We start from the raw sequence: 14787 nt of genomic DNA, 5'->3' as shown, positions 1-14787 counted from the left end.
TATACATATATCCCCGTATCTCCTCCCTCTTGCGTCTCCCTCCCACCCTCCCTATCCCACCCCTCTAGGTGGTCAAAAAGCACCGAGCTGATCTCCCTGTGCTATGCGGCTGCTTCCCACTAGCTATCTATTTTACATTTGGTAGTATATATATGTCCATGCCACTCTCTCACTTCGTCCCAGCTTACCCTTCCCTCTCCCTGTGTCCTCAAGTCCATTCTCTATGTGGGCTACATTTTTTGAAGTCATCTTTTTTCTTCCTTTGTCTTTATCCCTCTCACTAATCTCTGCTGTTTCCCAGAGCAGAGCACTCAAGTCCACCTATTTTTCTCCATCTTCTAATTTTAAGGTATTACTTTCTATCATCTAGAATACTGCAGTAGCTTCCTAAGGGATCTCTCCCCTTTCCTTTCTTGCCTTCCACAAATGCACTCTAGCACGCACCAGGGTGATGTTTAAAGTAGAATTCAGTTACTTATTATGTTACTACCTTGCTTAAATTCTCTCAAAGGCTTTTCACTGCACTTAGAATAAAAACTGAACTTCTTATCATGGTCATAAAGCCATGTATACGTAGCCCCTGCATACTTCTCCAAGCTTATTCCAAGTCCCCCTCTCCGTTCTGTCCAACAACAGTGGCCTTCTTTTGATTTCTCAAATATACCCATAGTGTTTGTACATGATGTTTAGCACATGCCTAAAATGCTCTTTTCCACTTATTTTTTTTTTCCAAATCTGCTTTTTTATTGACGTCAGAAGCTGTCATCAAGCTTCATTATATCCAATTTAGTTTTCTCTGGTACACTGTTTATAATTTTTAAAAAATTTTAAAATAAATTTTATTTATTTATTTATGGCTGCTCTGGGTCCTCATTGCTGCACGCGGGCTTTCTCTAGTTGCAGCGAGCAGAGGCTACTCTTTGTTGTAGTGCGTGGGCTTCTCACTGCAGTGGCTTCTCTCGTTGCGGAGCACGGGTTCTAGGCGCGCGGACTTCAGTAGTTGTGGCATGTGGGCTCAGTAGTTGTGGCTCATGGGCTCTAGAGCGCAGGCTCAGTAGTTGTGGCGTATGGGCTTAGTTGCTCTGCGGCGTGTGGGATCTTTCCGGACCAGGGCTTGAACCCCTGTCCCCTGCACTGGCAGGTGGATTCTTAACCCTTGTGCAACCTGGGAAGCCCTAAAATATTTTTGAACAGGTGTATTTATACGGCTCAAAAAAGGTCTCACGTTCCTGGTACAATTGACCTGGTCCCCACCTCCATTCCCACAGATAATCGCTATTATCAGTATTTTATGTATTCTTCTAGAGTTTCTTCGTGTAAGTATAAGCAGATACAAATTTCTTATTTTTTCCAATGCCCTGGTGCCCAGGTATACAGCAGTTCAACTGGGTTGCAACCTGTGAACAGATGTTGCTATGAGGTTGTAGAGATGGTCTACTTACTTTTTATAACTCCTATATTCTCCTTCACATACCACCCTAAATTTAGCTTCCCCAGAAAGTTCTTCCCTGATTCCCTAATGCATATTCACAATGCCTTATTCTTATTATGTATAATAAACATCTCAATTTGCAATTCCTTAGTATATCTGCTGAATGTCTGTCTCTGCTAAACAACTTGGGTTTAGGACCATGTCTGTTTTGCTCACTGATGTAGTTCTGATGCCAAGCACAATTTCTGGCACATAGCAATTGCTCAAAAAATACTCATTGAATGAATGAATCATCTTTCTTCTGAACAAAGTAAATGGTTCTGGAAAATTAAAGCAAACTCCTCTGGCTAGAATGCCAAGCAGATACACTACCTTAGTTCTCAATGTCTTTCTATCCCTGTCTGTGGGGAGCCTTACAATTAAGAGTAAACTGAATGAATCTATTCCTTGCAACCCAAAGCACTGATGTACCAAATAAATGCTAAAGCTCGGCAGATGGTCTCCTTATGGTCCCTGCTCTTGCTCAAGTTCTATTTCCTGTCTTCTCTAATGTCCAAATACTACCTGATATCAGAACAAATTCAAACTCTCCTTTCCTCATGAAGTCTTCCCTTGCCCCTCCATTCTTTTTTCGCCTTTTCTTTTTTTTTTAATTTATTTTTATTTTTTTTGGCTGCGTCAGGTCTTAGTTGTGGTGCGTAGGCTCTTCATTGCGGCATGCAGGCTCCTCTCTAGTTGTGGCGTGCAGGTTTTCTTCCTCTAGTTGTGGCACATGGGCTCCAGGGTGGGGGGGCTCTGTAGTTTGCAGTATGCAGGCTCTCTAGTTGAGGCGCCTGGGGGCTCAGTAATTGTGGTGTGCGGGATTAGTTGCCCTGCGGCATGTGGGATCTTAGTTCCCTGACCAGGGATTGAACCTGCACCCCCCTGCACTGGAAGGCGGATTCTCTACCAATGGACCACCAGGGAAGTCTTGACCCCCTCCAGTCTTATTTATTTATTTATGGCTGCATTGGGTCTTCATTGCTGTGCGTGGGCTTTCTCTGGTTGAGGTGAGCAGGGACTACTCTTTGTTGCGGTGTGTGGGCTTCTCATTGCGTGGCTTCTCTTGTTGGGGAGCACAGGCTCTAGGCGTGTGGGCTTCAGTAGTTGTGGCATGTGGGCTCAGTAGTTGTGGCTCATGGGCTCAGTAGCTATGGCTCGTGGGCTCTAGAGTGCAGGCTCAGTTGTTGTGGCACGTGGGCTTAGCTGCTCCACAGCATGTGGGATCTTCCCAGACCAGGGCTCGAACCCATGTCCCCTGCACTGGCAGGCGGATTCTTAACCACTGAGCCACCAGGGAAGCCCCTGCCACTCCAGTCTTAATTGGACTTCTCTCCTCTCTGAGCACCTGCTGTATCTGTTGTCTTTGGCTTTCAGAGAAGAACCTAACATTACACTTTTCTAAATATTAACTGTGTGATGTAGGCTTTAAAAAATCTCCTCCAATGAGTTTGCTATCTGTGGATAATGATTATCTCATAACAACATGGAACAACAGAAATCCTCCTTTCTGAAGCAATCGAGACTGGTATCTGGTACGTACCAGCTGGTTAAAGTGGAGATCCATAAAGAATATCTCAAAGATTTAAACATTTAAATTTAAAATACATAAGTGTACATTTATTCCCTTGTCTTTTGATATGAGAATGATTTTAATGATTGAGTGCCCATATCCAAAATGTATCACTTCCTGTTTCATTAAATCAGAACAAGCAAATGACTCTTAGGAAATAATACTGGTGTAGAACTCTCTGAGATTTTTAGGATTTTCCTTCAATGTTTTACAGTTTTGTTCACACCTAATTTGACAGCAATATTTTAAAAGGTGACTGGCATTTACTGAGTCTTTCCAAAGCATTCGACTAGTTTTCATCGAAACAACTTATCATACTTATACCTCATAGAGGTTTACATCATACTTAATCAAATTGTAACAACTGGTTTAAACAGGTTTTGCAAGAGATACAACAGATTCTTGATAAATATTAACTTGTGGCAGCAGATGTTCTCAGGTACATTAACAGTCCTGTTACCTTCAAGCAGTCACAGTGACTTGGGCATCATTCATTGTTTGCAGACAGAGTGGCAAGTGTTGTTTGAATTCTAGTGAGCTATTTAAGGGAAGGGTGATTAAAACACAGTCTATGGCTTCTTGTGTTACCTTTACACCATCTAGCTCAGACATGAGTCCATGATCTGATAAAAATGCTGAAGGAGAGAAGAGCTATAAAGGGGCACATAAAGAGAGTGGGAAACATCCTGTAGAGATCAGCACCTGTCTCAAGAGCCTCAAGTGCTCTGGATTTTGGGGGCTTAGTACTTCTGAAAATTGAAAAATAAAAGTACCCGCATTCTGAAAACTATAATAGCATTTCAGAGCAGAGTAAGACTGAACTTACCTGAGACCACTGTATCTGTGATCCAACATTCATTTCCTTCTCCATGTTTCCCTCCTGGGAAAGTAAAGCATTCTGAGAAGGCATTACTGGGAAAAAGAGAAAAGAAGAATCTTGTCAATGTATGACATTAAAGCTGAACCTAAACCTTGGACCTTTTGTTTTGGATTAGGATGGCAAATGGTTTAGAGAGAAGCCCTCTAAGACATAAGCCTAAAGGCTGGGTGACTTAACTGTGACATTCTTGTTCCTCTATCACATTGAGGAACATAATATGGGACTTTTTCTCCTCTGTTTTCTCCACTTATTGTGACATATGGGAAGCTCAGAGGTGCTCACTGATTTTCAGCCCTAGCTACACACTTGGGGAATTTTAAAAAGATGCCAACGCTTAGCCCCTATTCCCAAAGATTTGGATTTAATGGTCTAGGGTGATCCTGGGCAACAGCATTTTAAATTCTAAAGTCTCCAAGTGATTCTAAGTGGGAAATGAGAACCACTGAGATGAGGTGATGCAGAGAACATATGTTAAGGGCCTATTCTTACCCTTTAAGGGGATAAACTCATCCCTAACCTCAAACTCCAGATATCTCCTCTACTCTCTTTAAGATGGCCCTTCTAATATAGAAATGAGATTTCACTCTTTTCATTTTTCAGAATGTTTGCTTTCCTTTTTGAGTACCTGGATTCAGTCCTCCACCAGGATGACTACACCTCTTTGCAGTTCTTAAGTTGTAATGTCCCCAAAGCCTTGTTCTCTTCTAGCATGACAGTCAGGAGATATACCAGTACTAGCAGCTTCAGTATCCTTGTCAGTCCCTGAAGGCTGATTTTTCCCAGTGCCTTACAGGAAACAGCCACTCCCAGGTATTAAAGGTGCCTCAACTCATGAGAGGGTCAGGAGCCAGTAGATATCCATGAGAATGACTTCTGCTTGCCAGGAGCAGCCACTCTCAGAATCTTGCCTTGTTCATGCAGAGTTGAGATGCAGAGGTTCCTGAAAGTGGCTATTACATTAGTTTTTCTCTCTAAAGGCATCAATCCTTCATGTACAGACTTCACTATGATATTCAAATCTGCCTCCTGGTTGAGCAGTTTCAGGTTGAACAGCTGTAATGAGATGCACCAGAGTCAGCAGAAGAAATCCAGCAGTGTCAGTCACCTAGGGACCTAGGGAGTCTATAAAGAGACATACAAACTATTCATTCATAAAGATAGAGCACCGTAGGATGTGGAATTCTTTAAAACAAGCAAAAAGCATTTTTAGAATTTCTCAGATTACAAAGAGCAGAGATGTACAGATGCATCAACTACAACAAACTTAGCCTCAGTCCTCTCCCACCTTCTTCTCAGAACAGAAAACATGTGGTCCTTGCCCAGAGGAAGACTTTCAGATAGAGTTTTCTCCTCAGAAAGAAGAAAAAACAGGTGTTTCACCAATACCAACAACAGAGTGAAATGTACTGATCTGCTAGTAATCATGAGAGAATACATTTGTTCTCTGTTCACAAAAGTTGACCTGAAAAACTTTTCTCAAAAACTACTGATAGAAATGAAGAATGAAGTCATTTCTGAGAAGAAAAAGAGAAAACTGCAGTTCCAATGGAGTGGCCCTGTTAGATAAGGAAGCCATTCAAGCCAAGACATGGCACGATTCTAACATTTTACAACCAGTTGACCAAGAGGCAGACCTTTCAAGAGTAATTTAAAAGCACTTTAAGAACCAGGTCCTTATTTTACCAAGCAAAAGCTCTAAAAAGGTACTGTGGTCTGAAGAGTCAGGTAGATCTACGAGGATGTCCTGAGGTTTCAAACCCAGTCACCTGAAAACCATTTATTCACAACAACAAAAACAGCACTAACCATGTTAGTGGACAGGGTTTCTCCTTTATATGTGTGAACCCAAGGCAATGAGGAACATTTCAAATATATTATACATTGTATACAAATATAGCTAGTTTGAGAATACTTTTTTAAAAAATATTTATTTGGTTGCGCTGCCTTAGTTGTGGCAGGTGGGCTCCTTAGTTGCAGTTCGTGGGCTCCTTAGTTGTGGCATGTGAACTCTAAGTTGCGGCATGCATATGGGATCTGGTTCCTGACCAGGGATTGACCCCCCGCCCCCTGCAATGGGAGTGCAGAGTCTCAACCACTGCGCCACCAGGGAAGTCCCCTGAGAATACTTTTTATGGCATCTGATGGGACTAGGGTTCCTTAAAATACACCTTTGGAAATGCTGATTTAGTTCTCAGTTTCTTGGTTTAATGAAGGATTCTGAGTTTAATGAATTCTTGGCTTAATGAAGCTCTAATCACAGAGCTAAGTGAAAGAGCTGGTTCTAGAACACTTAGGTCTTCTGATTCAGCCCTGGGCTTTTCCTAGTATACACTAAAGTCCTTTTTGCTACTTGTTTTCTCCCTTTTCTTTTTAAAAAAATATGATCCCTTTCTTTTCATAATTTCCCTTTTAATTCCTAGATTGGAAAGAACAAAAAAAGAGAAGCACTCCCAACCCACAAACTGTGCAATTCCTCATACAAATGGGTGGAGCTTTCCAGAGAAAGAGACTGCAGAATTGCCAGTCTTTTTCAAACAAGTAACCATGATGGTTGGGAAAGTAACAAATTCCCTTGACTGCTTAAAGAATACTAGAATTATAGTCAGTTCAGAGGAAGAATGATTCTGGCTTAACAGTTTTCATTTTCACCCCAAGCTCTTCCAAAAATCTGAGTGAACTTCACTGCCCATAGAAAACCTATGCCGTGGTTCTCAATCTGGGCTGTGCATTAGACTCAGCCCAGATTTAAAATGACACTACAGATGCATATATATATATATATATATATATATATATATATATATATATATATATATATATATATATATGGCAAGGCTCTACCCAAGAGCTACTAAATCAGAAACTGTTGAGAAGAATTCTGGCATCCACATATTTTTTAAATGCCCCACAAGTGATTCTGATGCAAGCAAGAACTCAGAACAACTATCAGAGCCTTTCGTTTCCTTCACACCCTCAATCCCAATGATTTTCACCATCATTCTACTTCAGTCACCCACTTCTAGGGCCGAACCACTTCTGAAATCTTTCTTACCTTACACAACACTAGACTGTGAATCGGGAGACCTAGGTTCTAGACTAGATGGGGAAGAAAATGAAGGCAGGAGTAGTGGTTTAATAGATGCAGGGAAAATAGACAAAAGAGCAGTGTTTATCAAAGTGTGGTCTGAAGAGCACTTGAATCATGGTATTTGTTGAAAAGCAGACTCACTGGTCCTATTCTAGATCTCATGAAATAGCACCTGTGGAGATATTATTGGCCCAAGAATTTGCATTACAAAGTATTTCTTCCCTGGAATCAGTCCGTTCTCTCCAGCCTCCCTACAGGTACTAATCTAGCACCTATCTTCTCATTCCTAGATCTTCAACTTGAACTTTTATTGACTCCTTCCTATCATCATTTAAAATCATTTAATGTCTCTCCCAACATTAAAATTTTTCACTGGCTTTTACACCCCTTTGCAACTACCATTCTTTTTTTATTCAAGGCCACAACTCTTCAAAGGATTGTCGATACTTGTCTCTACTTCCTCATTACCCATTTATTTTTCAATTCTCTGTAATCTTGCTTCTGTTCTGCCATCAGCATTCCCCTGAAATTGCTCTGGTCAAGAATACCAAACTCTTTTTGTAGTTCATGCAGTGGACCTCATTACTTCTTGCTTTCTTGAGCTCTGATGGTATCTGGTACGGCTGACAGCTGCGTCTTGCTTTACTTCAGTGGGCTACGTTCTAATCCCTTTTCCTCTGCCTACCATTCACATATTGTTTGTTGTTCCTTAGGATTTTCCAAAATCTACTCTCGCTCTCTCCACACTTGAAGTAAAGGGATCTTTAAAAGATTTGAACCTGACCGTATCAGTCCCTCACTTGAAATTCTTCAGCAGCTTCCTCAGGCTGGAGTACAAAGCCGTAAAGAAACCTACGACCTGCTTCCTGTTCCCTCTCAAGCCACTCTGCTGTTTGCTTTTGAGGGTTCATACACAGCATCCTGCTTTTAGGTGTTTAAATGTGCCATGTGTGGGATCCACCCCCACCTCCTCCCCTAGCAATACGTACGCTTCCTTCAGGTCTCAGCTTAAATCAAGTTAAGATTTTGACATCACCGACGAAGTGAGGCTCCCTTGTTCACACCTTCCTTCTTTAGGTAGCATTTTTTATTGTTGTAATTATTGTACAGTTATCCATCTTTATTTATACCTCACTACTGTGTGATGTTAACCTCCGTGAAGGCAGGAATCTGTTCTGTCTTGCTTAACTATTCTAATTTCAAGGCCCGGTATGTGATTCACAGTAGATATGTATCAAATATTTGCTAAATGAGTAAATGAAAGGGTTCTGGTGTTTGCTCTTCTATTTTTTTATTTTTTAACTTTCTATTTTGAACCAATTTTAGACTTACAGTAAAGCTGCAAAAGTAGTACACAGTTCTTAAATACCATTTACCCTACTTGTCCTAACATTAATATTTTATATAACCATGGTACAATGATCAATACCAGGAATTTAACAATATTATTAATTCACATTATTCAAATTTCACCAGTTTTTCCACTAATATTCTCTGATCCAGGATCCCACATGGCATTTAGTTTTTATTTTTCCTGAGTCTCCTCCAATCTGTAACAGCTCCCCAGGTTTTCTTTCTTGAGCTTGATACTTTTGAAGAGTACTAATGAATTATTTTGTAGACTGTCCCTCAATTTGGGTTTGTCTGATGTTTTCTCAGGGTTGGAATGAAGTTAAGATTTTTACCAAGAATGACACAGAAGTGATGTTGTGTCTTTTTTAGTGCATAATATGAATGGGTTTATGATGTAGGTATGTTTTATGAATGGTAACATTGACCATTATCACCTGGTTAAGGTGGTGTTTACCAGTTTTCTCCACTGCAACAATTATTAATATGGTGTTTGCTTAATGGTGATTTCTCTATTTCCCTCTTTCCTACTAATTATTAATTGGAATGTTTCCATAAGGAAAATCTGTTCCTTGGCTCTAATTTATTTATATCTGTACGGATTTATGGATATTTGTTTTATTCTATGAGTTAAAATACAAAACATTATTATTTTATTATACAAACTGTTCCAGCTTTGGCCATTAGGAGGCTCCTGTGTTATTCTGACCACACTTCCTGGCACCATAAGATGTTCTAGGCTCTTGTATTCTCCCTGACCATCCCTGGAATCAGCCACTTCTCCAAAGAGCCCTGGTTCCATTTATTGGAAAAGTGTTTAGACACAAAAATCTGGTTACCAGGTGTGCTGCTTGCTACTGCTGTATCATTGCTTCTAGGCCCTCCAGGAGACTGAGCTATGAAGTATATATGTATGCATATCAACCATATATATACATACTTCTATTGTGTTTGTCTATATATTAAATACCATGAGTTCACACTCTGACACCTCTGATTCCAATTCGATACCACAGGGCTCATTTTGGTCTTCTTCCTTTTCTCATTGGTAACTTCTTTCTTCAACAGTGAAAAATTGTTGGCTCTCATTATCTACAATATATTTACTTATTTGTTCAATTCTGGTATACACACAAAGTAGTTTCAGAATTACTAACTCATACCCTTGTGAGAAACACATTTACTAGCTTGATTACAGCATTTATGTAGAGTTCTCTTTGTCTTTAACCTTAAGAGTATCCAGTCAAGATAGTGGTTGCTAAAGTTACTTAGGTCAGTTCTTTTCTCTGCCACTTCCTTCAGTGAGGTTATGTCATTCATTTGTACTACAGTTATGTTTGTTAGTGTTTGTATTCATTATCTTCTATTTTTACAGCCGTCCCCTGGTATCCCTGGGGGACTGGTTACAGAATCCACTGCAGATACCAAAATCTGAGGATGCTCAAATGCTTTATATAATATGCTGTGTAGTATTTATATATAAACTATACATATCCTCCTGTATACTTTAAATCATCTCTAGATGACATTACTTATAATACCTAATACAGTATAAAGGCTACATAAACAGTTGCCTGCACATGGCAAATTCAAGTTTTGCTATTTGGAACTTTCTGGAATTTTTTCCCCAAATATTCTCCATCTGCAGTTGGTTGAATATATAAATATGGAAGCTGAAAAACAAAGGGCTGAATGTAGTCTATTTACTCTCAGGTGGCTTCACCCATTGCTACGGTTTCATTGATCATCTTTTTTGAGCTATATAACCACATACACTCTTACTGGACATCCCCACCTACCTCGTGGGTTTGTTGTGAGGCTTAAGGGATTAAATATTTGTAAATATTCAGATCATATTAGCACTTAGTTAGCGGTATTTATATATTTTACATATTATTCTTACTCTATCATATTCCCTGTCTCAATGAATAGCGCTACCAAACCTGAAACCTGAGTGTGCCATTCCTGACCTCTCTTTCTTTCCCTTAGTCTCATTCCCCAATCAAACGTCAAATCCTGGTAAATTTCCCTCCTTAAACACGTGGTCAGTGTTCCATCTTCACTTCCACTACCTTTATTCAGGTATCATCTCTCACTTTGATTACAGCCACACCCATCTAACTGGTCCTTGACTGTAGTCCAACATTTTCTTCACACTGCAGCCAGAGAGATCTTTCTCCACACCCCTTCTCTACTGTGGAAACACCTTCACTTTATTTTCTGACAAATATTAAAATGAAAATTTTAGTAAATACAGAAAAGCAGAAAAAAATCACCTATAATGTCATCACCCAGAGATAACCAATTACTTTTTCGGGATATAGCCTTTCAGGCTTTTCCTTCACAAACACACACACACACCCATGCACATTATAATATGGCATGTTATTTCTTTTTTGAAACCTGGATTTTAATTGATAATATTGTATACATCATGGTAGAAAACAAAAACCCAAATATTCATTAAAAAAATAGGCTCATAGTATATTCCATTGCATGAGATACCTAAAGTTTATTTAACAAGTTTATTATTAATAGACATTTAGGCCTCTCTCTCTCCTTTCTCTGCTGTTACAGACAACAGCAAACATTATACAGTTTTGGCATAATTTTGCCTGACTATTTCCTTAGGATAAATTCCTAGCAGAGGAACTGATGGGTACAAAGGAAGGCAAAAGGTGTTCAGGAAGGTGTATCATTTTACATATTCAGCAATATATGATAGTGACCATTAGCCAATGTTAGGTATTATTCTTTTTAAATCTAATACACAAATAGTATTTAACTGCTGCTTTAATATGCAATTCTTAGATAACATGTAAGGTAGGACTTTTAACATTTTTAACTTTTATATTTTTTCTTTTATAAATTACCCTTTTGTGTCAATTGTCCACTTTTCTACCATATTGTCTTTTTCTTATTGATTTGTAAGAGTCCTTTATTACATAGTCTGCAATAAAGGATTAAATGAGCAGGTCTGAATGGTCCAAACTCTGCATATTCCAAGGAAAGGTTTGACTCTGGCCTGGCTCCTGGTAGATAACCTACAAGCCCCTGAAACATCCTGTCTGTTAAGAGTGTCTCTGTTTACCTGAGGCCTTGGGACAGGTCAAAAAGTTTATGCTAACAATGGGATTTATGGTGGGAACCTTGGGCCATGTGGTATCAGCTTGCCCACTGGAGGAGCTGGAGACTGGAGGTCAGCAAAATGGATGGTCAGCCATGCTTATATGACCAACTTCCAATAAATACTCTGGACACCAAGGTTTGAATGAGCTTTCCTGGTTGGCAGTACTGCATACACATGGCCACACATCATTGCTCGGAGAATTAAGGACTACTTGCACAAGTCCATTGAGAGAGGACAACTGGAAGCTTGCACCTGGTCTCTCCTGGACCCTGCCTTACATGCTTTTTTTTCATTGCTGATTTTAATCTGCATCCTTTCACTGTAATACTCATCTTACTGGGAGTATAACAGTTTTGCTGAGTTAGTACTTCTAGAACATCACTGAACCTGAGTATGGTGTTGGGGACCTCTGAACACAGATAGTAACCAGCAACTCCCCTGTCATAACATAGATAACAAATATAGTCTTCACTTCATCATTTGTCTTTAATTTTTGCTGCTTTCTAAAAAGAGCTAATATTTAAAAAGTTTACCTTATAAAACCTGTTTTTTTTTTCTCTCTGTATAGGTTCTAAGTGCATGTGAGGGTTTTTGTTTTGTTTTATTTTCCTTACACAGATTATACATGTTAACAAGGTTTTTTGTTTTTACACATTCTACATAAAAACATGAGTATGCAAAACATGGGTGTACACAGAGTAAAATATGTGTGCCTTTTTTTTTTTTTTTTTTTTTTTTGTGGTATGCGGGCCTCACTGTTGTGGCCTCTCCCATTGCGGAGCACAGGCTTCGGACACGCAGGCTCAGCGGCCATGGCTCACCGGCCCAGCCGCTCTGCGGCATGTGGGATCTTCCCAGACCGGGGCACGAACCCGTGTCCCCTGCATCGGCAGGCGGATTCTCAACCACTGCGCCACCAGGGAAGCCCATGTGTGCCTTTTAACTTCTCTTCTACTCTACTTCCTTCCCTGGAGGTAACTCATTGTCAGTCACTTGGTTTGCATCCTTTTCTGTGTATTTATGAACATACATAATATAACCACATACATACTTAACATAATGCACACCATACTATATTCATTGTTCTGCAACATCCTTTATTCACCAAATGTCTTAGAGATCTTTCTTTGTGTGTTAACTTCACAATAAACTACATAATAAACTATCTTATTCTATTTTATAGCAGCACAATATTCCACTGTATGGGTCTATCACAATATGTTTAAACATATCCAGAGTGAACATTTAAGCTGTACCTATTTCTCAAATTACAAACAATATTGTAATAAACATCTTTGTACATACTTCCCTGTGCACCTGTGCAAGTATTTCTGCAGGACAGATCTTAGAATAGAATTTCTGAACCACAGAGTGAGCTCACTTAACATTTTGATAAATGCAGTCAAATTGCCACCCAAAATACTTCCTCAACTGTACAACCGGTGCCCTTCCCCCCTGCACTTTCCTCAACACTTTGTATCACCAATATTTTTATATTTTGCCAGTCCAGTGGGTGAAAAATATGTCTTCATTTGCATTCTACAGTGACTTATGAAGTTAAGCACTTTTTTCATTGGTTTCCTATATCTTCTATAAATTGCCTGTGCACATCCTTTGCCCACTTTTCTTTTTTCTCTTTTCTTTTTTCAACAAGTCTCTTTACATATTATGGTCACTTTCTCTAACACATGTTACAAATATTTTCTTCATATCTCTAATTTTTAGCCCTCTGTTCTTTTCAAATACAAAAACTTTAAATTTCGATATCATTAAATTAGTGAATTTTCCCCAAGGGTTTTGCGTCCTGTTTGGGTGGTTTGGTAGGGCTACAGCATAAACTGCAAGGGTGGAAGGCCAAGCAGTATGCAATATTAAGGTCATAAAGGGCTTTGAGGGCACTGCTAAGAAGCTAAAATATCCTGATGGCAGCAGGGAAGCACATAAAAGTTTTCAGCAATAGAGTGACTTTCAACAAATTCTCCATTTAATAAGAGCACCTACTAAGTGCCATGGTCAACTCTGTCTCTTAGAAAATGGTAACTTCAACGGAGCACAGGCTCCGGACGCGCAGGCTCAGCGGCCAAGGTTCACGGGCCCAGCCGCTCTGTGGCACGTGGGATCCTCCCGGACCGGGCACGAACCCGTGTCCCCTGCATTGGCAGGCGGATTCTCAACAACTGCGCCACCAGGGAAGCCCAGAAAATGGTAACTTTTGTACCTTTTACATTTCCCACAATTCAAAATAACTAAAAGACACAGAAAGCTCATTATGTTAAAAGACACAATTAGGGGGATCTGCTCTGCCACATATTAAAACAAAATGGTATCAGTGCAGAAACTGTGAGGGCCGTGAAACAGTCTAGAAACAGAACCGAGTATATGAGGGCCGTGAAACAGTCTAGAAACAGATCCGAGTATACACACGCCTGTAGAATAGAATAAAAGCGTCATTTCAATTCAGTGGGAAAATATGATGGCAAGACCACCAGGGAAAAAGGCATATTCCTATCTAACACGTTATCACAAAATTAATACCCAGTAGGTAAAAATGTAAAAAAAAAAAAAAAAAAAGCTATGTAAAAAATCCTTTAAAAGTATTACAAGAAAATAAAGGTGAATGTTTTAATACTCTTGAGATGGGGAAAACTTTCCAAAAATGATACCCACCCACGCCTATACCAAAATAAATTGTAGAAGATATTAGAGGAAAATAGGTTTGTAATCTTGGAATGGGGAGGCCTTCCAATCAAAGGGGTACAGGGTGTCCAAGAAGCCTAAGGGCGCCGCTGGGGGGCTCCGAGTCGACCGGAGGGGCGGCGTCCACGACCCGGGACCCCCGGGCTGCCGCCCGCCCTGCCCTCTCGCCCGCCGCCCGGCCCGCGGGGGCCGCACTCACCCGCCTCCACAGACAAAGGGCAACCAGGCCGGCTCCGCCCCCTGACGACGGCACCACCGCCGCAGCCGCCCGTCCGGACCCTGGCGGGAGAGGGTGATGAGGGCCCTGATGCCTGAGCCAATGACGCCCAGTGACGGGGCCCCTGGGGTTGGACCAGCCGCCGGCGCCAGCCGGGCTCTGACGAAAGCCTCCAAGCAATGGCGGCCGCGCCGCGCTGGCTTCGGCTCTGCAATACGCATGCGCCGGCGGCGCCCAGGGCCGACCGCTTCCCATGTGCTGGGCTCGGAACTCCCACCCGCTTCCCCGGCTCTGCTTGTCACCAGGGCCGCGCTGACCCCGCGGGCCCGGACCTCCCGCTCCCGGCACTCGGAGAACTGCGCCTTCCGAGAGGGCCGAGAA

General features: G+C 40.9%; 1 protein-coding gene across 3 annotated transcripts in view; it reads right to left on the bottom strand.

The window, feature by feature from the left end:
- The window catches only part of ZNF713 (zinc finger protein 713), a 30843-nt gene extending 16227 nt beyond the window's left edge, over positions 1 to 14616 (bottom strand). The window contains exons 1-3 of one of the 3 annotated variants that reach the window (XM_059036684.2): positions 14389 to 14616; positions 4550 to 4977; positions 3871 to 3956 (exon numbers count right to left, since the gene is read on the bottom strand). In XM_059036684.2, coding sequence (XP_058892667.1) covers positions 3871 to 3954 — 84 coding nt within the window. In that variant the 5' untranslated portion in view covers positions 3955 to 3956; positions 4550 to 4977; positions 14389 to 14616. The remainder of the gene's footprint in view (positions 1 to 3870; positions 3957 to 4549; positions 4978 to 14388) is intronic. The other 2 variants (XM_067012453.1, XM_067012454.1) reach the window with 2 other exon arrangements.
- Positions 14617 to 14787: the final 171 nt, after the last annotated feature.

This window comes from Kogia breviceps, chromosome 14 (genome assembly GCF_026419965.1).
Source record: "Kogia breviceps isolate mKogBre1 chromosome 14, mKogBre1 haplotype 1, whole genome shotgun sequence".
NCBI classification, from domain to species: Eukaryota; Metazoa; Chordata; class Mammalia; order Artiodactyla; family Physeteridae; genus Kogia; species Kogia breviceps.
This window is presented reverse-complemented; position numbering and strand designations above follow the sequence as displayed.